The 27,612-nt window shown below is 50.1% G+C and overlaps 1 protein-coding gene across 2 annotated transcripts in view; it reads right to left on the reverse strand.

Annotated features, from left to right (window-relative positions):
• Positions 1-27,612, reverse strand: part of Stxbp1 (syntaxin binding protein 1) — a 62,074-nt gene that overhangs the window by 2,440 nt on the left and 32,022 nt on the right. The window contains exons 7-19 of one of the 2 annotated variants that reach the window (XM_075985888.1): positions 25,054-25,202; positions 22,813-22,897; positions 21,905-22,035; positions 20,114-20,221; positions 18,660-18,720; positions 17,337-17,402; positions 16,590-16,670; positions 13,396-13,534; positions 12,488-12,597; positions 10,618-10,719; positions 7,772-7,857; positions 6,077-6,231; positions 4,326-4,448 (exon numbers count right to left, since the gene is read on the reverse strand). In XM_075985888.1, coding sequence (XP_075842003.1) covers positions 4,339-4,448; positions 6,077-6,231; positions 7,772-7,857; positions 10,618-10,719; positions 12,488-12,597; positions 13,396-13,534; positions 16,590-16,670; positions 17,337-17,402; positions 18,660-18,720; positions 20,114-20,221; positions 21,905-22,035; positions 22,813-22,897; positions 25,054-25,202 — 1,383 coding nt within the window. In that variant the 3' untranslated portion in view covers positions 4,326-4,338. The remainder of the gene's footprint in view (positions 1-4,325; positions 4,449-6,076; positions 6,232-7,771; positions 7,858-10,617; positions 10,720-12,487; positions 12,598-13,395; positions 13,535-16,589; positions 16,671-17,336; positions 17,403-18,659; positions 18,721-20,113; positions 20,222-21,904; positions 22,036-22,812; positions 22,898-25,053; positions 25,203-27,612) is intronic. The other variant, XM_075985889.1, reaches the window with a different exon arrangement.

The raw sequence follows: 27,612 nt of genomic DNA on the forward strand, positions 1-27,612 counted from the left end.
TCCAGTCTTGAAAATGTGCCTCCCTGGGGACCTGGAAGCAATAGGCTCTGTGGGAGTGGGGCGCTGAGACCCTCCAGACATCCATTCCAAGGGCAGGCACAAGGGGGGTGTTGGTGCCTGCACCTCTGACCACCACCTGCTCAGTGACCTGGAAGCTTCCTGGTCATCTGGACCAGCAGAAAAGCAACACTCAGTGTCCTTCCTGTTCCTGCCTGTATTCACTGTTCTGAGCGAGGAGTCCGTGCCTGGCTACTTCCCAAGTGTTCTCCCTGTTCTGGGGCCCTGCACTTTAAGGCTGTTTTGTTATTTGGCCAACCTGCAGCTCCTTAAGCAGAACAGATACACTGTCTGGAATGCCTGAGGTTTTTATGTGCCCCTTTTTGCTAAAGCACGCTGGCTTCAGTGAACTTGCCAGACTTCCTAGGAGCCCCGAGGAGCAGGAGCCAGTATCAGCAGGAGGGTCTCCCAGATCTCCACGCCATGCAGCCCGGCTCTGGATCCAGCAAGAGTGGCTCTGGGTTTCCTTTAGTCAACAGGGAGCATACTGGCCAGAGAATGCCCTGCTCCCCACCCTGGACGCTGGTCCACGAATCTGGAAGGCTGCTTTGATCAGGCCCGTTCCAAAGTGTTTCCCCACTTCTCACATGTGCATTCAGAAATTCAGGAAGGCCAGAGAGAGGTCAGGAACCTATGCTCTAGAATTTCCTGATACTATCATATCCCTAACCATTGGACATCGCTCGTCTTTAAAGAAGAACAAGTGGAGAACAATCTTGGAGAGCCAGGTCATACAAAGCCAGCTCCTGACATCTGACAAGCTGAACGTTTTAGTCCTGCTGATGGAGTTTGGGACCATCAACACTGCAAAGTGGGTGAGATGAGCCATGAGCTGCATTTTGCAGTTGATCTCATGTTGGTCCCCAAGAGATTGGCTATGTTGACCTTTTACTCATGAACCCTGAGACTCTCTGAGTCCACACAACTGGTAATTATGAAATTCAGCAGTGGCCTCCAAAGATGAAGTTGAGGCCTCTTCAAATGACCATCTCATGCATCAAAGCCTTGGGTAATGGCCCTCTTGATTAAGGGCTCCCTGGAGCTTGCTGAGAAAGAAACCACCCCACCCCTTTTTACAACACAGGGTTTATGTAACCCTGGCTGTCCTGGAACTCGCTCTGTAGATCAGGCTGGCCTCAAACAGAGATTCACCAGACTCTGCCTCCCAAATGCTGGGACTGAAGGTGTGCAACAGCACCATCTGGCTAAAAGAAGCCATCTTTATCAGAGGGGACATGCAAGGGATGCTTGCATATCAGAGCCAACAGCCTCAACTCAGAATTCAGCACGTTCTCTATATAAGTATACACAAAACCTTACAAGTGGCATGTGAACCTAGTAGGTCTAATGTAGCCAGAGAATTCTCTCATTTGATTTTGTTTTTTTTAAAAAATTTTTATGTATCTGAGCGTTTGCTTTTATGTATGTCAGGGCATCGTATCTGTTCCTGCTGCTCAGTGAGGCCAGAAGAGGGCGCTGGCTCTCCGTGACCGGAGTTACAGACAGTTGTGAGCTGCCATGAGGGTGGTGGGAATTGAACCCAGATCCTCTGGAAGAACAGCCATGATTCCTAACCACCAAGTCATTTCTCCAGCCCCTGTCTCACTTGTCTTGATTACTTCCTGGCCACCCTCTCCTAACTGGTCCTATTGGCCTACACCAAGGTAAGGATGTAAAAATCTAATCAGAAGACATCACTCATGGGTAGTCTGGAGGGATGGTTAGAGGGGACTAAGATGAGGCTTAGTAAGTTAGGGTTCTTCAATGGTCTGCTGCCTTGGGGACTGGAGAGAGAGGAGCTAGGAAGGTACCGTCTCCTGGGAACTCTCCCTGTGGCAGAGCCTCATCTCCATAGGGTAAGCTGTTGTGGCTCTTTCTGTGGGCTGCCAGCTCCCAAATAATGCCAAGGAGACTTTTTATTAATTATGAAAGCTTGGCTTTAGCTTAGGCTTGTTCCTAACTAGCTCTTATAATTTAAATTAACCATTTATATAATCTATGTTCTGCCACACAGCTAGTTACCTCTCCTTAGTACCAAATATCTAACTTCCTCCACACTAAACCAATCAGAAGGTACCTTAGGCAAGTAAGGGAGGACAGAGACACATGTACAAAAGGAATATCCCAACATCAAGCTACAACCAAGGCTCTCAAGGGTCTGCACTATTCCGTCTCTGTTCACGTGGATGACTCCAAAAGGAGAGGGGTTTTCTTTGCCTCTGGCCTGTGTGGTGTTAGGGCTCTGTAGATTGCTATTGCTCGCCTCCCTGCTTCCTTGTATGCATTTACAGCTTAAGCCTTATTTATTTTTGAGACAGGATCCAGGCTAGTCTTAACACTCACATAGATCTGCCTGCTTCTGCCTCCCAAGTGCTAGGATTAAAGTTGTGTGACACCATACCTTGCTTATTTATTTAGCTTTAGACACACTCTGCCTTGAACTTAAGACCCTGGTGTCTGAGGTCTAGGCTGACAGAAGTGCAGTGCTCTGCTCCGTATTCTATTGACCTGCTTTCAAGGGAAATGCACAGGGAAGGAGCGGAGGTCCAGGGACATGGCCAACTCAATTTTCTTGGCTCATAACTGTTGTCCTGGAGACGACACCCCTCTACTGAGGAAACAGGGATACGTGGAGTAGCTTACTGCTTCTTGTTTCAACAGGAAAACCACACTAAGCAAGCCAGCTTCTGGTGTTATAGTCCCACTTGGGAAGGGCCATGCCCTGAGATTCAGTAGGAGGAGAGAGTGTGGCCTGAGGCCTGCATCTGGCCTATGAATTAGCTTGGCTCATGGTGCGCTGACCCAGCATCTCTGTGTTCGTATTCTATGGCCAGGGAATGTGAGTGGTCACCTCGGTCGCCCCGTCCTGGCTACCAGTCCAAGACTCTTGCTATTGCTTCCAGGCTATTCCAACTTGCTGTCTCACGGGGTCACATGTCAACTATGGTGAAAAGACATTTTTGGGCCCATGATCAAACGGGTGTAAACACTGGGGAATTCCTAGCACAGGAGGTTCCCAACACACTTAAGGATGGCTCAGGAGGAGGGTGTGGAAGAAGAGAGTCTACTAGGCCAAACAGACAAGGTACTCCCAAGGAACAAGCTGGGGGGTGTCCAGGGATTTCTCCTGAGGGCTCTAGACCTCACTAAGAGGCCTCAGAGAGAGACGCGACTGTTCAACTCTAAAAGATCTGACACTAATATAAAAGCAGTTTCTTCCCCCCTTCCCCGTTCCCTCCTTCCCTCCCATGCCTCACTCACGGCAAGCAAGCGGTCTACCACAAGGCTACATCCCAGCCCTTTTCTTACTTTTTATTTTAACTAAGCGTAAGTGTGTGAGCATGTGTTCATACATGCAGGTGCCTGTAGAGGTCAAAGACATCAGATTCCCTGTAGCTGGAGTTACAGGTGGCTGTGAGCTGCCGAAGGTGGGACCTGCCGAAGGTGGGACCTCTGCAGGAGTACCATGTGTCCTTAACCACTGAGCCATCTCTCCAGCCCTCTTTTTACTTTTTACTGTTTACTAGTTTTACTATTGAGACATTGTCCTGTTAAGTTGCCCAGGCTGGTCTGTAACTCCCTCTGTGGCCTAGGTGCCCTGGCCCTGCCTCTGCCTGCTGGGTAGCTGGGATCACAGCCTGCCCAGGAATAAAAGAGTGCACTTTCTGTAGAGAGCAGAGTGTTGTGAGCAGTGGTGTCGCCAAGCCGACAGCACCCGGAGGGTGGCATCCCTCCACACTGACGTCCTCACCGTGCCTAGTCTGGGTAAAGGTGCTCATTCCTCAGCCTTTCACTGGCCTGGAGTTTCTCTGGTGCTCCTTGCCACTCCTTTCTCACCATTAGGTGCTATGGGCATCTCTCAAGTTTGGCCTTGTACACATGGCCACCCTGAATGTCACTGGCCTCACTCTCAGGCGTGCGTGCTCTATGGGAGCCTACGTTTCACCCTGGGCAGCAGGCTTGGGCGCCGTGCCTCAGACATCCCTCAACTCCTTAGTATCACAGTTACTGTCCCTTGGCTTCACCCCAGTGGCTGGCAGCTGCCTGTGCAGCGCTCACCCACGGCTGCAGAGAGCAGGCGGGCGGAGCCCAGGGCGTGAAGGCTGGACACATTTTCAATCGGCGTTAAGAACTGCAAGCATTTTCTTGGAAAAAAGAAAAATCAAAGAAATGAAAATAAAAAATAGAAAAAGAAAGAACGAGTGGCGGGAAAACAAAGAAAGCCCTTCAGAGTGGAAGAGTTTCTTTCTGTAATAAGCCGCTTTTACTTTGTCTCTGCTCTCACTCCACTGTTGGAGCCTGATCCTCAAAAGATACCCTAGAGGACTCCCTGAAGTCGGGGTGTCTCAGGTCCATGAGGAATTTGGTGGGAGTGAGAATGTGAGTAGAACCTGTGGGAGAATAGAGGCCAGCTGAACAGAGGCACCCCTGGACATGCCAACAGAGGCCCCAGCGCCCGCAGCCAGAGAGGCGTCGAGAGGCGAAGCATGCACGGGCACATGCACACAAGCGTGCACGCATGCAGGCAGCACGGTATTGGCATGCGTGAAGCACACAAGGCCACACAGTGAAGGGTGGCTGTCTGCGGGAAGCCCCTCCATGAACCCACACGGGCAGCTCTCTGTCCCCGGGTCTCCACCCTCCCCCTGCACAAGGAACCTTAAGGAAGGTCCAAAGGAGACAAGGAAAGTCCACACCCACAGCCTGGCTGCGACAGCTGCTGTCCAGGAGAGCTGCTCTGAGCTCAGGTCCTCTAACGCATTCATGCAACACACGCAAGCAGTGAGCAGGGAACACGCATGGAACCTATGTCACAGACAGAAAACAGGCATGAAAACTAGATCATGGATGCCTTTGAGAGCAGGGACAGGGTGTACAGTCTCCCCCCACCCCAGCTGTGTGAAGGGGATGACCCTTTCATGCCTGTCTTGGTAAACCCAGAAGCAGCTATGTTACTGCTCTAAGGAGCCTGCCTGCTTGGACAGCTTGGGGATGCTGTGAGTTGGTCATCCAAATCGGATAAAGGGAAGTGCCGCTGGTTAAGATGACTGCACCTGGGAATGCGGGTAGCAGTCGGCACCTGTGAGCCGAGGGAGCCTTGCCGGCTGGGCACTTGAGCCTCCTCTCCAGTAGTATGTGTGTAGATGGTTCACGTGGCACTCCAGGGGCCTAAAGAGGATCATTTCCACAGGGTGCCCAGCATATGCCTAGGCCCACAGTCTCTGGCCTTGCACTGTACCCACAAGTGCTCCCACGGAGGGTGAGCCTAAACGGGGCAGTGTCTGTGACAGCAATCTCACAACTGGTGGCACATCTAACAACCTGGGGTCGAAAGGAAGGCATCTGGAAGAACCCAGATTTCTCTCCCTCAATCCTCTGCCAGCTTTAGAGGCTACAGCTGATCCTGGAGACAGGAAGCAGGAAGAGCCTCCTGCTGCAATAGAGCAGTTTCTATGAGCTGCTTCTGCTTTCTGGGAAGTGAACAGGAAGCAGGGTGTGGCAGACCGGAAGGTAGTAGGGACTGGCTAAGGAATCCTTATGACCCGCTACCAGGCCAGTGGGCTTCAGCAGTATCTATGGACACGCTAACTCTCTCCAGCCGAGGGGTAGAGCAGGGCAGTAGTGAGAGCCCTACCATCAGGCGAGGTCCAAGGCCTGATACAGGAAATGTGCAGCTCCCCTCTCAGCCTTGCTCCAGGCTGCAAGTAGCTGCTACAAACCCTGTTTTGTTGGGTAACGGTATGGCTTTGGAGAGGTCCGCTCTTGCTCAAGGTAACTCCACTTGGCAGTGCGTGTACAGATTTGAGACTATGACCAAACTCTTTCCATCCCAAGACGCTGTCTTTCAGCAAGAGACACAGTAGGGCAGAGATCCCTAGCTTCTGCCAGTCGCAAACTCTCATCCAGGGCTAAGGCTTGCTGTGGTGAGGGAGGACGAGGACAGAATGCGACACAAAGCATGGGATGGAGTGGCAGCGCAGTGGGGCAGCAACTCCTGCAGCATGCACGCCCTGCTCACCTATCAGCACTTCCCACTTGCCGTTGGCCTGGGTCACTTCGTAAGCGCAGCGCATCTCATTCAGGCTCACGCCTCCCAGGATGAAAATAATGAGGCGGGGGCCGCTTCGGTATTCTCCGGGGGCCTTATTCTTGTGCCAGTGTCCGTAGCGGGCGCTGAGGGAGAGAGAACAGTTACAGGTGACTTGTCCGTGCTGGCGAGCTGAGGTGTACTACAGGTGCCAGAGCCGTGACCGCCACTCTCTTAGAAACACCGAGCTCATCTCAACAGCTGTGCCTATGTGGCTCTCATCCAGATGTCTGTTTCAGATCAGGCCTGGTCCTGAGCTTGCCTGAGACTCAGCAGCACTAAGCGGCATGGAAGGGGAGGCAGAGAGCCCCATCAGGTTGGCACACTGACCACAAGCAAATGTGCTAACGAGGCCTTGTTTGTGCCAGGCTTCCTGGTACTGTACCCCCAGGGAAAGACAGCACTTGCCCTCCAAGAAGTTAGACTATAGCAGGATGGGATCCGCTGAGTGCCATGGGACAGAACGGCCACAGAGCACTGCTCAGGCCTTACCAGGGAGGGAGAAGGCACATGAGCCCAAGCAGCACAGCTCTTCTCTAGCAGCCCTCCCTTGTCCCTAACTTCCTCAGTAGAGACCTGGACTCTGGCACAGGGGAGACGGGTTGTCCAGGCTCCCTTCCTCACAGCAGTCCTGGAAGCACCTGGGCACTATGGCTCTCTTCCGCACAGCCAGCCTAGCCAGGACAGAACTTGGTGGCTGTAGTCTATTCCACATGGGAAGTGGCCTTTCCAACTTTGCTGCTATCAGAGGACATTCCAGTGCTACAGGAGACACTGCGGACCTCTGGCCCACCCCCACCCAGGCTACAGACGGAGTGAAGACGGAAAGAAGAAAAGCCAGAGACAACCGGAGATCTAAAGTGTTGCTGCTCATAGGGGCACACGGGGAGGGGGGGCGCACGGAGGGGGGGCGCACACCACCTTTAATCCCAGCAATCAGGAGGCAGAGGCAGGCGGATCTCAGTGAGTTCCAGGCCAGCCTGGTCTACAGAACAAGTTCCAGGACAGATAGACCATGTCTCAAAAACCAACAAAACAGAACAAACAAACAAAACCCAAAGGAAACTAAACAAGGGCTGGAGGAGTGCCGACCCTAGGAGGTACAGCTGGCGGCCCTATCTCCAGCCTCGGCTGCTCTCCAGGCCCCCGGCTCAGCTCCAGTTCCTGGGAGCCACTGTCTAACACCTGTCAGCTGGCAGGCACCTGGGTTGTTCCCACACCAGGCTGCATGAACAGAATTGCTGGTGACACTGGGGTCTCATGATTAAACAGATGCTTAGGGAAGATCAAAGAGGAACACTAATAAATGAAGACCTACAGATTAAAGGGGGGCTGCGTAGTTTATCTGGCTGCAGATGGGGTGGGGGTAAATGCAGTAGGCCTGGCATGTTCAAGGATGAACAAGGAGGTAGTGGTGGAGACAGACAGGGTGCACGAAGGAAGAAGGGGGTGAGTTCTTGCAGGGCTGGGAACCAAAGGGAGGACGGTATAGCCTGCTGTGAGCCCGGGCCTGCTGTACCCTGACCATCATGGGTGATGTGGGAGGGTCCTGATGGCACATGCCAGTCACAGGCAGATCACACAGACTCGCAGACAGTACCCCCTGCTTTCCCCACATCTACCCACCTGACAGCCGTGGTGCTGAAGGAAGCAGAGGAGCGGGTCGAGATGTACGGGTAGTGCTTTGTATCCAGTTTGTCTTCAATAGTGTCCTGGAGAGGAGAGGACAGAGGTCACTGTTTAAAGAGGCTGACAGGAGTGAAGGCAAGAAGATGTGAAGGAAAAGTCAGGCAATGACCACATCTGTAGCGGGCCCTCCCCATGCCTGGGACAGAGAAACAGGGGCAACGCACTAGAGGGCTGCTTCCTCAGTCCCAGCACCAGAGACAGGCACTTGGTTCCTGGGTGTTTCATAGCCACCTATCCTTTTGGTTTGCAGGTTTTAAAAATAGGATCCTGACTCACCCTACATAAATGCACTTCTAGTATATAATTCCTGAACTAACTCAGGCAGACGAGACAGGCCTGTTCTCTAGACTCCCTTTTATTTGCCTATCAAGTGCAGAAGTTGAGCAGACTGTCTCCTCCAACCTTAAACACCTCCTGGCGTAGGACTCTGCAGGGCTCCTAATGTGAGGGTGAGGGACGGGAGTCACAGCACAGAGCTGTGGCACAGCCCACTGCCTTACATCCCTTCGCAGCCAACAAACATGGTGCCCCAGCTTAGTGTGAGGCTCTCTGTACCATGGACATAGGGCACATAGTGACAGAATCATCCCATTAGAAGATAAACCTTGGGTGGGTTGGGGGGTAGTGGCATACACCTTTAGTCCCAGCACTTGAGAGGTAGAAGAACTCAGAATCTCTGAATTCAAATAAGCCTGGTCTACATAGTGAGCTCCAGGACAGCTAGAGCTCCACAGGGAAACTCTGTTTCTAAAAAACAGAAAAAGGCCAGGCAGTGGTGGCGCACGCCTTTAATCCCAGCACTTGGGAGGCAGAGGCAGGTGGATCTCTGTGAGTTCGAGACCAGCCTGGTCTACAAGAGCTAGTTCCAGGACAGGCTCCAAAACCACAGAGAAACACTGTCTCGAAAAACCAAAAAAGAAAATAAAAAACAGAAAAAGAAAGAGAGAAAGAAAGAAAAGGAAGAAAGAGAGAGAAAGAGAGAGAGAAGAGAAGAGTGATGTGGGAGGGTCTTCTGTCTATGTGTTACTTTCATTGGTTAATAAAGAAACTGCCTTGGCCTTTTGATAGGACAGCAGCTTAGATAGGCAGAGTAGACCGAACAGAATGCTGGGAGAAAGAAAGCAGAGTCAGGCAGACGCCATGAAGCTCCGGCCCAAGATGGACATAGGTTAGAATCTTCCTGGTAAGCCACCACCTTGTGGTGCTACACAGATTATTAGAAATGGGTTAATCAAGATATGAGAGTTAGCCAGTAAGAGGCTAGAACTAATGGGCCAGGCAGTGTTTAAATGAATACAATTTGTGTGTTGTTATTTCCAGTGTAAAGCTAGCCCTGTGGGGGCCGGGCGGGACGAAAAGCAGGCCTGCTCGCCTTGTCACTAAGAAGAGAAGAGAAGAGAAGAGAAGAGAAGAGAAGAGAAGAGAAGAGAAGAGAAGAGGACCCTAGGGGTTGTGGCTCAGTTGGTAGAGTATTTGCCCCAGTTGATCCCCGGCACTGCATAAACTGGACATAGTGGTGTATGCCTTTAATCCTGCACTTTGGCACTAAAGCAGGAAGATCAGAAGTACATGGTCATCTTGGCTACATCCTAAGTTCATGGTTAGCCTGGGCTTGAGACCCAATCTCAAAAACAAAAGAGGGTCTCCAACCAGGCAGCAAGGATATATGTAAATAGCATTGATGACCACAGTCTGGGGATTCGGAATGCAACAGTCTCTTTGATGTCAGAGGGTCAGACATATGGGGGCCGGAGATCATGTGAGACCTTGTAGAGAAGGAAGAAGCAGGATGTGGGAAGTGGAGATACGGACAAGGGTATTCCAAGGGACCAGTTAGAGGCACAGAGCCCAGGTGTGTTTGCTGGCAGAGAAAGGTGTGGAGGCTGTAGCCTCCTGCTGAGGCCTTCCCACAGCTGCCTGAGGTGTCACTAGCAGAGTGTGTGCATGTTCCTCATCTGACTTGGCATGCTGACACGAGCCTGGCCCTTCTGGGAACTGTACCCGAGGCACCTTACAGCAATGGGACCCCACAGCAGCAGGGAAATGGATCCTGAGGTCTCCATGTGTCAGTCTTTCCTGCTTAGCTTTTCCTGACAGGAGAGGAGGGAACCCTAATTGAGAAAATGCCTCCTTAAGATCAGGTTGTAGGCAAGTTAATAGGGCATTTTCTTAATTAGTGATTGATGTAGGAAGGGACAGATTTCTGTGGGTGAGGCCATCCCTGGGCTGACATTACTGGGTGCTGTAAGAAAGTGGGGCGAGCAAGCCATGAGAAAGAAGCAAGTCAGTAAGCGGCACCCCTCCATGGCTTCTGCACCAGCTCCTGCCTCCAGGTTCCTGCCCTGTTTGAGTTCCTGTCCTGAAAGCCTTTGATGATGAACAACGATAAAGCAGAAGCAAATAAACCCCTCCCTTGCCAAGTTACTCTTATCATGGTTTCATTTTTTTGTTTGTTTTTTTGAGACAGGGTTTCTCTGTGTAACAGTCCTGGATGTCTAGAACTCACTATGTAGACCAGGCTGGTCTTGAACTCACACAGAGCCCCTGCCTCTGCCTCCTGAATGCAGGAGTGTGTTTCACCACGGCAATAGTGATGCAATCTCATGGTTGCTAATGAGTCCTCAGAGCTGGGTACTTGGGAGGACTGACAGAGCCCTGAGGTCTGGGTATTCACCCCTATAGGAACTAAATCACAGGATGTCACTGCTACCTGAGAACAGGGGTGCTGGAACCTGGGCCACCTGAAGAGCAGCCCTGGCTCCTGCTGCCATACCCCAACTGACCTCCATGATGTCCTTAATGACCGGGGTCCATCGTGAGAGCTGGTAGGTCTGCTCACTGATGCGCTCCTTCCGCTCTGGCTTGCTTCTGCGGCGTAGTGTGGACTGAAAGCAAGCACACATCAGTCAGGCTCCAGCCAGAACCACCTGGGGCTCAGTGACCTGGAAATTCCCTCAAGGACCCTCTTCGGAATTAGCATTGACAATGAAAATTAAAGGAGAGGTTCTGCCTAGTGTAGCCCCCAAGATGAACCTCTTTAAGAAACTCTGAAAACAAGGGGTACTTGAGAAAATGTGCTTCTGTTTTGTTGTTGTTGTTCTACTGTTTTGTTTAGTAACACAGGGTTTCTCTGTGAAACAGCTCTGGCTATCCTGGAACTCACAGAGATCCGCCTGTCTCTGCCTCCCAAGTGCTGGGATTAAGGGTGTGGTATTAAAGCCACCATGCCCAGCTCAAAGCATGTACCTTTAACCATGAAGAACGGCAAATGGGGCTGTGGTGGTCTGAATCAGAACGGTCATATATTTGAATGCTTAGGTACCAGGGAGTGTCGCTATTTGAAAAACCTAGAAGGATTACGAGTTATTGCCTTGTTGGAGGAAGTGTGTGTGTGTCACTGGCTGTAGCCTTTGTGGTCTCAAGATTCCATGCCAGAGCCCGCCCCTAACTCAGCCTCTGGGTCAGCTACTTCTCCAGCACCAGGCACGCCTGCCGCCTTGGTCCCTACTATGACCACAATGGAGCCAGCCTTTACTTGAATGCTCTCTTTTATGAGATACCTTGATCATGGCATCTCTTCACAGCAACAAAACAGTGACTAAAGCAGGAGTTCAAACATGTAAATGCTGTGACCAAAAACATCTTAAAAATCCACACTGGCATGGTGACTCACACCTGGAATCCCAACACTGGGAGGCCGAAGTCAGGGTATTATCATGAATTCAAACCAATCTGGGCTACAGAGTGAGACTCTGTCTCAAAACAAACAAACAAACAAAAAGGTAGTTAAAAATAATTTGCTAGTTTGGTGGTAGTGGTGCATGCCTTTAATCCCAGCATTTGGGAGGCAGAGGCAGGTGGATCTCTGTGAGTTCAAGGCCAGCCTGGTCTACAGAGCAAGTTTCAGTACACCCGGGGCTACACAGAGAAACCCTGTCTTAAAAAGAAAAACAAAACAAAATTAGCTGTCTATTAATGAGAACACACTAGTTGGGCATGACTTGGGTTTCTGCTTCATGCCAGCAGCATGGGCTGTTCTAGGTGAATCAGTTCCACTGTTTCAAGCCTTTGTGACCCAAGTTATAAAGACACCTGCCAGCTGCAGGCCACTGTCAGGTCAATGGAACCCAGTTGGTTTTGCCAGCCCTGCTCCACGGGTTGTCTGCCTCCAGGGGGAGACACACAGCGGGTGCCTACCTTCTGAACCTTCTGCCTGACGTCACTCTCAGTCACCTCACTGGCACAGGCTAGCATGAGCAACAGGCTCACCTGATCAGGTGATGCTGCCACCCTCACAGGGGGTGATGAAGCGAGGTCACATGAGCTGTGATGGGAAAACTGGGTGGCCCATTTCAGATGCGTTCAGAGACGGCTCAGTTTAGAGATCGTGTGACTCCCGGACACACGTCTAGTTCCTGACTTTGAATTCATTGTCCTTTCTGCCTTCATCTCTGATTCTGTCTCTCCTATTCTCTCTTCCTTCTTCCCCCTCCCTCTCCTCCTCCCTCCTTCCGTCTCCCTCTTCCCCCTTTCTTGGTGCTGAGGGTGGTACACGGCCACATCATGGGGACTGTCAATCATGAATGTAGAGAGGATAGACTATGCCAACCTCCTACAACCTCCCTGCCTACAAACCTACAAACTGGCCCTTACGTCCGTGACGATGGGCACACCAAGGTGAGCCATGTTGGTGATGATCTCACTGTCCTCCGGGGGGATCTGGGCATGCTGGATGAGTTTGTTTAGGTTCTCCTCAGTGATGCCTGAAAAACAAGACTCCTGTCACACACCTAGCCCTGCCGTTCCCACCCAATGGCTTCCCTTCTCCTTCTCGGAGTTCCAGGCAGTGCTCTGCCAGCCACATCTACGGTAGGCTCAAAATAAGCTTGCACCCTACTTCAGCCCCTGTGATGACTTGGGGATCTGCCCCCATCCCCCATCTGTTCCCATCCACCTGGCTTCCCAGCAGTCCTTCCTCACTTTCACCCTGACCAAAGTCACACGAGGCAAGAAAGCCTCATTACCCATTTTTTTTAAAAGATTTATTTATTTATTATGTATACAACATTCTGCCTGCATGCCAGAGGAGGGTGCCATATCTCAGTACAGATGGTTGTGAGCCACCATGTGGTTGCTGGGAATTGAACTCAGGACCTCTGGAAGAGTAGCCAGTGCTCTTATCCTCTGAGCCATCTCTCCAGCCCCCTCATTACCCATTTTTTGTACAATGACATGGGTGAACAACTTTAGATAGGATCTCTTGCCGTCTAGGCAGCCCTTGAACTCCTGACACCCCTGCCTCTACCTCACAAAGGATTGCAGACTTGAATACCAGTTGTTACAGGAAGGTCTCAAGTACTAATGAGAGGCCACCTGGAAACACCTGGCAGACTGAGAGCTAGCAAACTGCCAGGAAAAGTCAGATGGCTCTGTCTGTGTCACCTGCTTCTTGTGCATCAGGCTGCTGAGCAGGCTCAGTCTGTGATGCACCCGACCTGGTCCCACTGCAGGTCCCCCGCCCCGTTCTCCCCGCCCAGGGTGCCTCTTCCTCCCGCTCCTACCGTTCTTCAGGAAGATGTAGAGGAGGATGATGCGGATTTTGTCGTAAGTGCTGACGTTCGCATCCAGAAGGATGGGGACAATGGCTCTCATGGGGTCCTTGATTTTCTCCCCCTCGGCATCTGTGCCCATCGCCAGGTCCTGGAGAAAACATACCTAGCTGGCCTTTTTCTGGTGACAGTCTGGGCAAGTGGTGACTCTCAGAAAGTTTGTGATCTATAAATGCCTAACTCTGGTGTGGGGCAGGCTGTGTGCAGGGATCCTCCAGCAACGGGCTGGCATAAGCCAGGATGGCTATGCACAAGAGCCCCGAGAGAGCAGGCTTGGTAACTGGTCACACTGGAGTAAAAGCGTGCTGTTCCCTGCGAGGGGACGCCAAGGGACCTAAACCTGATAGACACATGACCCTGTGAGGGATGTAGGGCTCGTTTCCCACCCATGAAAACTGACATCTCAAGGTGCCGCTGCATGGCTGGACTCTATAGCCCGACTCCTGGCACAGAAGGGCACAGTGGGTCATGAGTTTCACCTCCAGTTTTCATCTTCCTCTAGTTTTTCAAGGGTGAGGAGAAATGAGGGAAGGACTCCCAATGCTGGGAGGACAGAAAGGGTGACGGGAAACAGACAGAAAGCCTGGAATGGGCACAGACACTGGTGCCACTCACAGCCCGCGTGTGAGGAGCAACAGGAGCACCCGTTCCTGTTCTCACACAGCCACAGCGTGCTTGGTAGCCAGGATGGTACCGGGGGCTCCTTTTCCTCTCGGGACCCCAGGAATTTACACAAACGGTGACCTCACGTTCAGGTGTGGTCTAAGGAAGGCAGGATTCCTCTTCCTGGCCTCTCACCAGTGCTCAGCAGGAAGAAAGCAGACTGGGTCTTACCACGTAATGCTGGCTGAACTGGGGCATACTATCTAGCCCAGGCTTGTCTTGAACTCAAGAAATCCTCCTGCCTCTCCTTAATGCTGAGATTAAAAGTGTGAACTATACCCAGTTTCATTTTAAACACACACACACACATGCTCATACACATGCTCACAGACACACACGCTCATATACACACATGCACACACAACATACACTCACACACACAGCTCACACTCACACACACACTCTTACACACACGCTCACACTCACGCGCACACACATACACACATTTATGTGTCATGTTAGTGTGAGTGCCATAGTGCACAGTGGAGGTCAGAGGACAGCTGTGAGGTTCATCCTCCTTCCATCACCTCGGTTCCAGGGACTGAACTCAGGCTGCCAGGCTGGCAGTAAGCACTTCTATCTGCTGGGCCATTCTGCCAGTCCTAGGCATATTCTCCAAGCTCAGGGAAATGCAACTCGCAACTAATTCAATCTTTTTTTATTTTTTTAAAATTTATTTATTAAGTATACAGTGTTCCGTCTGCATGTATGTCTGCAGGCTAGAAGAGGGCACCAGATCTCATTACAGATGGTTGTGAGTCACCGTGTGGTTGCTGGGAATTGAATTTAGCACCTTTAGAAGAGCAGGTAATGCTCTTAACCACTGAGCCATTACCAAATTTTGATTTTGGTTTTTTGTTTTTCAAGATAGGGTTTCTCAGTGTAGCCCTAGCTGTCCTGGAACTAGCTCTTGTAGACCAGGCTGGCCTTGAACTCACAGAGATCTACCTACCTCTGTCTTCTGAGTGCTGGGACTAAAGGCATGCATTGCTGCCACCACCCAGCCCTTTTTTTAGTTTTTAGAGACAGGGTCTCACTATATAGCTCTGACTGTCCTAGAATAACGTAGACTAGATTGGCCTCAAGCCCACAGAGATCCACCTGCCTCTGCCTCCTGAGTGCTGGGATTGCAGGTTTACACCACCACAACCAGCTTAATACTTCTTAATATTTTTAAGTACTTCAAAAAAATTGTGCTCCCAAAGTTAATCTGAACTTGCTTTTTATTTTTTCTTTCTTTCCTTTTTCTTTTTTTTCCAAGACAGGGTTTCTTTGTGTAACCCTGGCCTGAACTTGTTTCTTACTGACGAGATAGAACTTGCTTTCTGGATGGCTGAGCTCTTGGGGAGGAGATTGTTTGTGGAGACTGCCTAAGAAATGGGTGCAGTTTTGGAGGGAGGGCTGCTTCCCTTCTAACCCAGGCAACACTACTGGACAGGGCATGCAAACCTACACTGCGCCTCTCACACCAAGCCAAGAGGATGATCTCAGCCCCACACTGAGCACGAGCTGATGTTTTTCTATAAAGCCTTCAGAATGGCTTTGGTGGGGGTGGGGTGTGTATGATGGGGTCTCACTAAGTTGTCCAGGCTGCCCTGAAACCTATGGTCCTCCTGGCTCAGCCTCCTAGGCAGCTGCAGTTACAGGCCTGTGCCACCAAGTCTGGCACTTCAAATCTTCCAGTGTCTTCTTCCTTCCTTAGAAGCTGACGGGCTAGGAGAATGGCTCAGAGTTCAGGGCTGTTGGTCTATGCGAGGCCTGGATCTGAGCTGAGATGGTTAACCCAGGGGCTGGAAATAGAAGTTGGCACAGGGGCTAGGAGAATGGCTCAGAGTTCAGGGCTGTTGGTCTATGTGAGGAGTGGATCTGAGCTGAGACCGCTAACCAAGGGGCTGGAAATCAGCGACAAAACAGCTGTCACACAGTTTAGCGGCTTCGCCACGTTTCTGGTATGGGTACTCTACAGAGGTGAAAATGATGTCTATGCTGAGTTAGCCGGTAGGGAAAAGGATGCAGAGGACACCAAACACACCAGCAATGGCAGAAGTCCGTTAAAACTCAATCCCCAGACCTGTGACTAGCAACGTTTAGGGAGCCCTGCTGCTGCATTGGCACCCCGGGCTCCAAAACTGGCCTCATCATAGCGGGACCAGGACACAGGAGAACACAAACATCAGCTGGCCCGACCAGGCTCACAACTCCTCAGGACTGTCTTCTGCCATTCCAGGAAAAGCAGTCTTTGGAAAGAGCCAGGCATGCAAAATCCAAGTGGCACAGCACTCCAGATGCATCTAGGCCCTACCCGCCAGAGCAGAGCCAAACTGGCTCCACAGCTGAGACAGCCGGGGTCATGGGCTCTCCTTCTCTAGATCCTATGATTCTGCAAGATGTTCGAGGTCAGAGGTTAACATTGTGGGGTGAATCACAATCACACTGCAGGGCAGGAGTTCTGCCAAGCAAAAAGGAAAGGAAGACAGCCCTACCTGCTCCACACGACAGAGCTTGTCCACAGTGCCCTGGTAATGCTTCATACAGTCCTCAGCAAGGTGCAGGTGGGTCGAATACTAGGGAAAGCACAAGACTCAGTGAAGGGACAGTCACTGACTCACGGGACACTGAGCGTCCTCACAAAGGACTCCAATGCCCACAGCTATGACAGAAAATGTATTATTGGGAGAGTGGGGTAATCCACGGCCTACAGGTGAGAAAGGAGAAATCTTTTAGGGGGTGGGGTGGCACGAGGCACACCTCCCTCTAGAAGCAGCTCCCTGAGCACAGGACAGGTGCAGTGTGGGTAAGAACGCTGCAGGTAAGTGATACGGGTTCACCTTTACGATCAGGACACAGAAGCCCTGACGCTCCCCTGGCCCTCTCTCTGATCAGCCACTCTGAGGGAAGCCAGAGCTGTGTGAGGATAGCCAGCACCGGCTAAGGCCTGTGAGGTGAGGAACTGAGGCCTCCAGTCAACAGCAAGGGAGAAGAAAGAAAGGAAAAGATGAAGAAGAGGGCAGGGGCAGGAAATGAGGTTTCAGCCTTTCTTCAGTCTCCCTTTCCTTCCTCTCCTAACACAAACTCAGCCTAAAATCTGCAGATTTCCATGAATGGACTGGGACAGCAGGGCGTGAGAAATCCTGCAGCTTGGCTCCTCCCAGTCAGACAGTTTGGGTGGGAGTGGGGAGTGGGAGGTGGGGGGTGGGAGAAAGGGGGGAGGGGGAGGGGCATCTCCGTACCTTGCTGAGCTCCTTCTGGTACTGGGGCATTTTCTTCAGCATCTGGGACAGGTCTCGCATGGTGGTCTGTGGGGAAGGAAGCACGGTGTCACTAGACCTAACGGAGCCTTGTGAAGCTGGAGGGCACGTGACAGGACAGCAGCCACTTTAGACTCCACAAGGGTCCACTCAAGGACACAAATATTGGCCGGGCGGTGGTGGCGTACACCTTCAATCCCAGGACTCAGGAGGCAGGGGCAGGCAGATCTCTGCGAATTTGAGGCCAGCCTGGTTTACAAGAGCTAGTGTCAGGGCAGGCACCAAAGCTACAGAGAGAAACACTGTCTTGAAAAACAAACAAAAACAAAAAAAAGGTCACAAATGTAGTCACAACAGTCACCAGGTGGAGAATTAAACCCTGATGTTTAGCTATAAAATTTTTAAATTAGATATGTTTTTTATTTTTATTGAATATACTTAAAAGATTTATACAACTACATGTCTGAGTGTGGGTTTATGCACATTTGAATTCGGGTGTCAGTGGAAGGCATTGGATCCTCTGGATCTGGAGTTACAGACAGTTGTGAGTCGATGTGGGTTCTGAGAATTGCACTTGGGTCCTTCGCAAGAGCATAAATGCTCTTAATCACTGAGCCGTCTCTCCAACCTTTTAAGTTATACTTTAATTAGTCAGTCTGTGTGCAAGTGCACATGAACGAATACCATAGCACACTTAGAGCAGTTTGGGGACGGCTTGCAGGAGTCAGTTTTCTCCTGACATGTGCCTTCCACCTGCTGAACCATCTTGGTTGGGATTAAAGGCAAACACCACATCTTGCTGGGCAGGACGTTTCTAACAGAGTAAAAAGAGGACAGAGTCGGGATAACCTTGGTAGGTGAGGTTATGAATTCTAAGTCCACCACAAGCTAAAGCACTCATGATTCGCCTGGCTTAAGATCAGTTATGCTCCTAGATGGTAAATCCTAATCCTCGAGGTATGAGAAAGCAGCTGTCCACAGACACCGGAAGACAAGGGCTCTTTCAGAAAGATAGGACCTGTCTGTTGTGCTGGAGATCGAACCCAAGGTCTGTGCTGTGAAGCAAGCACTCTATAACGGACCCACATCTCATGCTCCAGAGCTCGGGTTTTTTTTTTTGTTTTGTTTTAAGGTATGAATCTTAAATGTAAAAATAAAGCAGACATTTAGTGAGGGAGAAATATGGCCCTGTCCACTCCCCTAGTGGGACACAGAGAAGACAGGGACTGACCCTCAGGGTATCAGGGCACTGGCATGACTTACTAACCCTCCCCACCCAGGACTTCTAGACATGAGTGGGCTTACCTTCTCTCCAGTATTCATCCTCTTGCTAGAGGAAAAGTCCTTCAGAGACCGGGTGACCTCCCTGCAAAATGGGGGGAGGCAGCCATGCTCAACACAGTGTCCCAGGCTCTCTGCAGAGACCACTGAAGCCACATGCAGTCTTCCTTGGGACTAGGTGGCAGTCTCTTCCCACTGAGGTATGTGTTTAAAGTGGAGGACACATGTATGCCCTCTTCTGGCATACAGGCCTACATGCTCCCTGATCCTCTAAACCACTGGTCTCCAGAGCAGTGTGTCAGACGGCTCAAGGGGCAAGTGGGACAGTGCTGGACGTCCACTCATGTTTATTTTCTTTTCCAAATGCACACATATTGGAACATTCATGTTTTATGTTTGGAAAATACAAATCTATGTAGTATGTGACTCGTCATAAATAAATTTAATAACAAGAAATGTTGGTCAGGATTTCCTCCCCAGTATTGGGCATGGTGGCATACATCTTTAACCCCAGCAGAGGCAGGGGGAATCTCTGAGTTTGAGACTAGCCTTATCTACAGAGCGAGTTCTAGGACAGCCAGGGTTACACAGAGAAACCCTGTCTTGATAAACAAAAAGAAAAAAAATCTCCCCCCATTAAAACACTATTTTTGTGGAGCTGGGGGTGGAACCCAGGGCTGTGTCAATGGCAGGAAAAAGCTCCGCCTCTGAGCTGCATCCTAAGCCTATGGCTCAGTATTTTTTTTTTCAAGATTTATTTATTATGTATAAAATGCTCTCCCTGCATGTAGGCCTGTATGCCAGAAGAGGGTGCCAGATCTCATTATAGGTACCTGGGAGGTACTATGTGGTTGCTGGGAACTGAACTCAGGACCTCTGGAAGAACAGCCTGTGCTCTTAACCTCTGAGCCATCTCTCCAGCCCAGCTCAGTATTTAAGGCTGAGTGATCAAAAAGCTTTGGTAACCACTTCCCTAAACAGAACCACCGAAGGGAGCAAAGCCTTCCTACTTTTCCTTGTGGATTTCATGAGGCTACTCCAGCTGAAGGAGACGAGTGTGGCTTTCTGGAAAGGTCTGCTGTCTCCTTCTAACCGTGTTTACACACGGGAACATCATGAGCTCTCTCAAGGGGTGCCTCAGTTGGAGGACCAGGCGAGACCTGCCTGGCAGCTCCCGGGCAGCCAGTGTGCACAGTGGGATGGACTGGCTTCAACACCCCATGTTTATGAGGCGCTCCTCTGAGAGGGCCACCCATGCTCCCCAGGGTCCTCAGAACGCCTGCCCTGAGTGGCGGGTGTCTTAAGTTGGGGAAGGTGGAAAAGCACGCATGCAAGGAACAGGAAACCAGTCAGTTTCGACAGCATGTCAGCAGCTGTGCCAAGAGGATGAGTTCATTCGCCAGGCTGCTAGGTGTATAGAGCCGCCCCCAGCCCAGGGTTAAGGGCCCACCCTGGGGACGGTGCAGCAGGGTTCTTACTGGGACACCTCTGCGATGTGCTTGTGGCGCAGCGCGATCCACAGGTCGTCGTCCTCATCCAGAAGCACCTCCTTCACCCGCGCCTCTCCAATGCCGCTGGTCTCGTATCTGCAGGAGAGAGGACCTGGGTGGCCTGGCTCCCCATGGCGCCTTCTGGGCCCCCTCTGGATGCTTTGTTAGTTTTATGAGACAAGATTTCGTGTATATCCCAGGCCAGCTCCAAGCTAAAATAGCTAAGACAGGCCTTGAACTCTTGATCCTCCTGCCTGTACCTCCCAAGTGCTGGGATCACAGGTGTGCACCACCACACCCAGATGTCTCCTTCGGTTCCTAAGGATAACAACTGTGTTCTCAGCTGCCAGCTGATCCCGGGCGTGGCTCATAACGCCACTGACCACCTGACAGCTGGCCAGGTCATCTGGGACAACACCAAGAGGGCAATTCCCTGGACAAAGAGAAAGGGCTCTGCCCAAAGCCAACAGCCTGGGAGGAAGTCCGGGCAGGAATCCCAGGGAGATTCCAAAAGGGAGAAGGGCTGAAAGCCATGGATATTTTTAGAATATTCATTTTTAAATTAGTTAATTAATTGAGACAGGGTGTCTCCATATAGCCCTGGCTACACTAGAACTTGCTTATGTAGACCAGGCTGGCCTTGAACTCACAGAGATCCTCCTGCTTCTGCCTCCCAGTGCTGAGATTAAAGGCATGCACCACCACAGACAGAACTTTTTTTGAAAAATTTATTTATTTATTAAAACTTTTTTTTAGAAAGATGTGTTAAAAATAAAAAACAAAAAAACAAAGATGTGTTTATTTTATATGTGTTTGAGTGTTTGTCTGTATGTATGGATATATGTGTAACATGTGTGTGCCTGAAGAATGTATTAGCTCCCCTGGAACTAGAATGACAGACAGTTTTAAGTCTCTTTGTGGGTGCTGGAAATTGAAACCTGTCTTCTGCAAGAGAAGCCAGTGCTCCTATCCACTGAGCCATTTCTCCAGCCCTAGAATCATTTATTTTTATTTATTTATTTTTGTTTTTTTTTTTTTGAGATAGGGTTTCTCTGTGTAACAGTCCTAGTTGTTCTGGAACTAGCTCTTGTAGACCAGGCTGGCCTCAAACTCACAGAGATTCCCCCTGCCTCTGCCTCCTGAGTGCTGGGATTAAAGGCGTGCGCTACCACTGCCTGGCTCATTTTATTTATTATGTTTGCGTTTTGCCTTCATTTATGTCCATGCATCAGGTGCATGCCTGGTGGCTGTGGAGGTCAGGAAAGCACATCAGGTCCCCTGGAACTAGAATTAGAGATAGCTGTGAGCTGCCATGTGGGTTCTGGGAATCGAATTCAGGTCCTCTGGAAGAACAACCCATGCTCTTAACTACTGAGCCATCTCTCCAGCCTCAGAATCTCTATTGTAAGGCCACTCTGTCTTGAGATAGGCTCTCACAGTAAGTTGTCCAGATTGGCCTCAAGCTCAGGACCTTTCTGTCTCAGGCTCCTGAGTGCTGAGATTACAGGCAGGTGATATTTTTATAAGGAAGAAAGCAGTTCCACTGCACAGAACAGTCAGTTAGAAACCCTGTTGAAATATTTTACCAGGACTGGAGAGATGGCTCAGTGGTTAAGGGCATGTCCCCCCAAATATGCTTATCATTATGACACACATGCATACTACGCATACACACAAAGGTAAAAAGTGAAAAGCCACAAACATATCCTTTTCATTAGGCAGAGGAATCCCAGTCATCTGCAGGGCCTGTCACTGTGGACCCTGTCACTTTCTACTTACTTGTAAACGTCATTTTCGATAGGCAGCAGGTCATAACTCATAGCCTGAAAAGTCAATTCATGAAGCACAGGAGAGCTGGGGTCAAAGCCACGATCCAGGATCAGGAGCTGGGACCGTGCCTTGTCGGGACCCTGGCAAGAAACAGAGAGATGCTTCAGAAGCCACACAACCAACTTGAGAGGCTCCAATTAAGGGAACTGCTTTGCTACAGAGCTGCAGGAATAGAGCTCAGTGGGTGCTGTGCCTGGTGCCCAGCAAGAGAACCAGTTCCTGCAGGGGATGTGCCGGTTTACCAGGGGCCTCCTGACACAGCCCTGAAGCTATGGCTAGGGCCAAAGCGAGCGTGTGCAACAGAGCACAAGTTCATGACGAATGGGTGACTAACTGGAGTGAGTACCCAACACTGAGGGGTCCAAGTACAAGTCCACAGCACTAACGGAAGAGCTCTGTGTCTGGGGATCCGCTAGGGTCTCACACACACTAAGTAAGCATGCACTCTGCCCCCAGCTCTGGATCTCAGCGGCAGCGTTGGTTACACAAAACTCCGTATGTGTTAAGAGTGCATAGAACCGTGCGTATGTGGAGCATACGCATGGACTTGTGGAACCAGTGAGGTGCACTGCATAGACAGAGGAGACCACCTGCTGTCAACTCCCTGTCTTTGCTAGTCTGCTACTAGAGAGTTCCCTGGGCATTCAGGGCTGAAGCTGGGAGGACAAACAGGACATTCTGAATGCTTCTGCGTCAGCCTGCCCCAGAGGCGCGGCACTTTATTGGAGATCACTATGCAGGAGGAGAAGCAGCCCTCACGTTCGTTCTGTGAGCTGCAGGGCTATGCCGGCTCAAGGTTGGCCACGTAAACACTGTTTGCTCAGAATGAGGGCCTCGCTGTCCAAGGCCAGGCTTACCTCCCCCATTGTGGGATCATCAGCTTTGTAAGCATCCAGCTTGTCCTGGATCAGCTGAGCCAGCAAGGCATTGTCCTTGTATTCCCTGACCAAAGGAGAAAGACAGAGGGTAAGCCACCTGTGCATCTAAATAACATGCCAAAAGCCTCTAGGCGGGACGCCAGCAGTGCAGGAGAGCTGGGAGCTTCTTCTATATTAGAATTTTACCATAAGAATGGACCCATGGATGTGAGGCATGGCAGCTCATGCTTAGAATCCTGGCACTTGGGAGGCTTGGGAAGAATAGCCACAAGTTTAAGGCCAGCCAGGGCTACATAGCAAGACCCTGTCTCAAGAACAAGCAAACCCATATGCTACATATGTAGTTTAAAAAGAAAAATCAAATGCTCTGCTTAGTACCTAGCCTATAAAAGATTTTTCTTGTTTCTTCTTCTAGCTTAAGCAGAAACAGAAATAATCTTTATTCCATTCAACCCCCCTTGCCTCTTAGAAGACAGGCCTGCAATCTGCACTTTCGCCAACCTCAGTGCCCCTATCACTCTGTTCCCAGCTCGAGCTCCTGCTACCCAAGCCTCAGCAGAGCAGCACAGAAGGGCAGGCTCAGCCCACAGCCCTCAGAACCGCTCAGAATCATGCGCTGGCGGCCCTGGCCTGGTGCAACTGTGGACCTGAGCCGCACAGAGGCCTTGCTCCCTAGACCAGTCCATCCTTTCTGCCCAGAGCTGCCATCACTCAGAAGCCCAGGCCTTCTGCTTGCATTTGGTGACCTGGCTTCACAGCCCCCTCCTGCTTCTCCTTGCCCTGATGTGCTCTCCTGTCCCAACCTCTCAGGAGGTCTCGTGATATTAAACCTGCTCTACATGGCTACTATGCCACACTACACTTGCCCTTTGCTTACGCCAGCAGCAGAGTCAATGCCCTCACCCTTCCTTACCCATCTACTGCAAGCTGAACCCACTTTTAAGACCTGCCACATGCTCACTCTACAGCCCTACCCTGTCCTAGGCTGGAGGCCTTTGCTCACTGTGGATGCCCCCTAGCACTTGGGTATGCTGCTTGAAGGCACTGGTGAGCAGTGCCTCAGTGAGCGCGTCCCTCACTTACTGGGATCCATCATTACTTGCTCGCGGGAACATCTAAGGGTGGAACTGTATCTTTAGTTCTAAGGCCCCCAGCACTCAGGAAGCAACGAGTCAATGATTTTATAAAACCCACAGATTGGGGACTATAGAGATGACTCAGAGGTTAGGAAGGTAGACTTCCAGAGGACTCAAGTTCAATTCCCAGCGCCATATCCATATATATATTTGAGACAAGGTTTCTCTGTGTATGCCTGGCTGTCCTGAAATTCATTCTGTAGACCAGGCTGGCATCAAACTCAGGAATCCACCTGCCACTGCCTTCCAAGTGCTGGGATTAAAGATGTGTACCACCACACCCAGTACTACATCTTTTTTAAAGATTCAAAGACTGGCTGGGTGGTGGCGTACACCTTTAATCCTAGCATATGGAGAGGCAGAGGCAGGTGAATCTCCAAATTTGAGAACAGCCTGGTCTACATAGTGAGTTCCACGACAGTCAGGGCTTTGTAGAGAAACCCTATCTCAAAAAACCCAATACATACATATGTACATGTATATATGTGCATATATATGTGTACACATGTACACGTATCTCCAAAGACTGTGCCCTTTAGAGAATTATTCACTGTACCTCCCTCCCTCCATTTCTCTCTCTCTCTCTCAATTTTGAATCAGGGTCTTATGTAGCCCAGGCTGGCCTCAAGCTTGCTGTGTATCTGAGAACAATTGTGAACTCCTGATCTTTCTTCCTCAGCCACCCATGTGCTAAAATTACAGCTGTGCCCCGTCATGCCTGATTTTGTATTTCACTTTCAAAACCTCTGCAAAGATGATGTTGGTTCGAAAACATTTCAAAGAGAATAAAAACCAGGAAATGACTGCAGTGGCACAGGGGTTTGTATTTTGATTATTCAGTAACGAAATATACATATACTCTTTTCTGGATGTGCTAAGAGGTAAGATAATTGACAGAATATTTTTATTTGTAATTTTTGGATTTGTGCGTGGAGGAATTCAAGCATGGCACAGGTGTATGGGTGTGAAGACAACTGTGGAGTTGGTTCTCTCCTTCCATCTGTTCATGGGTTCCGGGGATTGAACTCAGCTACTAGTGGGACACAAAATACGCCATCCAGAGCAGCCCAGCATGCTGCCTTACCCCCGATACCGCACAGCTGGGTACTCCTTCAGGGTGGCACACAAGGTTGCAATCTGCTCTGCCAGGCGTTCCAGGATAGGGTTCTTCATCTGAGCCTTGTGGGGGCTGTAGAAGCTTTGGAAAGAATCAGCAGAGTCCAGGGAATACACCTACAAGGAAAACACATGCAGGGGCTGTAAGTCCTAGTGTTGAACTGCTGGCGCATCCTCACCCTGGCGGCCTGCTGCCTCTGTGTACCCCGGTGCCAGGTACTTCCACTATTAGTGAGCAAAACATCCCTGCTCCCCGGGAGTCGGACACATACTAGGGGAAGACACATTAAACACAATGAAAAGTAAATTGTATGAGGTCGAGGACTTGATATAAAGTTGAGAAAAGAATGAAGCAGGCGGAGGGTGCACTGGACAGCTACAAGGGGAGGGTTCCTGGACCCATGCAGGAGGATCTCTGAGAAGGGTTTCAAGGAGCTGAGGTGTTTCTTGCCAGCAGAAGACTTCCGTGAGGAGGGAAGTGTGATGCCAAGGGTCTTAGGGTGTGTGCACCTGGGGCATCTGACTACAATGTTGGGGGAGGTCACTGCAAGGGTTCATAGGTCAGTTTGAGTTTGCTTTCAATAAACAAAGGATGAGCTGGAGATTGTGCCACAACTGTGGGCAAATAAGGGAGCTTTTTATAGGTTTAATAATATCCTGTCTTCGGCAAACGGCTCTAAGTATTCCCTCCTCCTCCCACCCCTTTTGGTGAAGGCTGTGGAAGTGAGAATTCTCTTTAAGAGGGAGTACAGCAGCTACCAGAATTCTCCCAAGTTCTTACTCATGTGAACTACCTGGACTTCATTTTAAAAGTGGTCACTGTTATTATTATTTTTATTACCATTATTTTTTAAATAATTCTTTCTTTCTTTATTTATTAATTATGTATACAATATTCTGTCTGTGTGTATGCCTGAATGCCAGAAAAGGGCACCAGACCTCATTACAGATGGTTGTGAGCCACCATGTGGTTGCCAGGAATTGAACTCAGGACCTTTGGAAGAGCAGGCAATGCTCTTAACCACTGAGCCATCTCTCTAGCCCCTTATTACCATTATTGAGACTAGGACTTGCTCTGTAGTTCAAGATTATTTGTAACTTACTACTTAGCTCAGGCTGGTCTTGGATTTAAGGTACTTCTCCCTCAGAATCCCAAGTGCTGGAATCATAAGGATGAGACTGTTTACCTTAAATAGTGATTTCATTCATTTATTTAGCTTGAGACAAGGTCTCTCTATGCAGCCCTGGCTGACTTGGAACTCAGTCTATAGACCAGGCTGGCCTCAAATTCACAGAGATCTGCCTGCCTCTGCCTTTAGTCCTAGGATTAAAGGTGTGGGCCACTATGCCTGGCAAAAAATAATTTTTAGCCGGGCGGTGGTGGCGCACGCCTTTAATCCCAGCACTCGGGAGGCAGAGGCAGGCGGATCTCTGTGAGTTCGAGACCAGCCTGGTCTACAAGAGCTAGTTCCAGGACAGGCTCCAAAGCCACAGAGAAACCCTGTCTCGAAAAACCAAAAAAAAAAAAAAAAAAAAAAAAGAAACCCTGTCTCGAAAAACCAAAAAAAAAAATGATTTTTAAAACTTACTGTTTCTCTGCTGGGTGGTGGTGGCACATGCCTTTAATCCCAGCACTCGGAAGACAGAGGCGGGTGGATCTCTGTGAGTTCAAAGCCAGCCTGGTCTACAGTGAGTTCCAGGACAGCCAGAGTTGTTACACAGAGAAACCCTGTCTTGAAAACCAAATGAAACCAAAAAACTTACTATTTCTCATGTTTTCTGAAATAAAATATGCTGTGTGTGCTAAAGCTGGATTCTGTTTAATTCAGTGATGGTGGGGTTCGAAGTGAAGAGAGTAAATATATACAGCTCTCTAGCAGGAGACAAGCCAGCTTTACCTCTTCCTGTGCGCTCGCTCGCTCTCTCTCTCTCTCTCTCTCTCTCTCTCTTTGGCAGGGTCTCATGTAGCCCTGACTCACCTCAAACTTGTTCTGTAACTGAGGATAACCTTGAATTCTGGATCCTTCTGCCTCCATTCATGTCCCCAGTGCTAGGAACACAGACCTGTGGCATCACGCTCAGCTTATAAAAACCCAGTTCAAGGCTTCCCACATCCTAGGCAAACACTACCAACCGAGCTGCGCTCCTAGGCCCACAGCTCTCTAACACAGGCTCCCCTACAGTTCTTGCAGCTGATCCATAAAGATCCAGTAGACATCTTTCATCACCACAGGATGAATATAAACCCTGTGGCTTCTGATGCCTTTTGCCCAGAGAAAACATTTAAACAGGTCTTAAAAATATTCAAATAAATTTTGTTTCTGCTCTCACCGTCAGCTTCACCTCTGTGAACCTAAAAGCTTTGCTGCTGTTTTTCTTCCCCCCATGGGAAGGACCTTGCTGCTGGGATCTTTGGGTGAGGCTGAGTGAAATGCTAACAGCTGATGACGGAGGTGACCATCTGTTCTCTCAGCACATGACAAGCTGGGGCTAATGCCAATAAAAACAGACTCCTTTGTGGCAGATG

This window comes from Microtus pennsylvanicus, chromosome 9, assembly GCF_037038515.1.
Source record: "Microtus pennsylvanicus isolate mMicPen1 chromosome 9, mMicPen1.hap1, whole genome shotgun sequence".
Lineage (NCBI taxonomy): Eukaryota > Metazoa > Chordata > Mammalia > Rodentia > Cricetidae > Microtus > Microtus pennsylvanicus.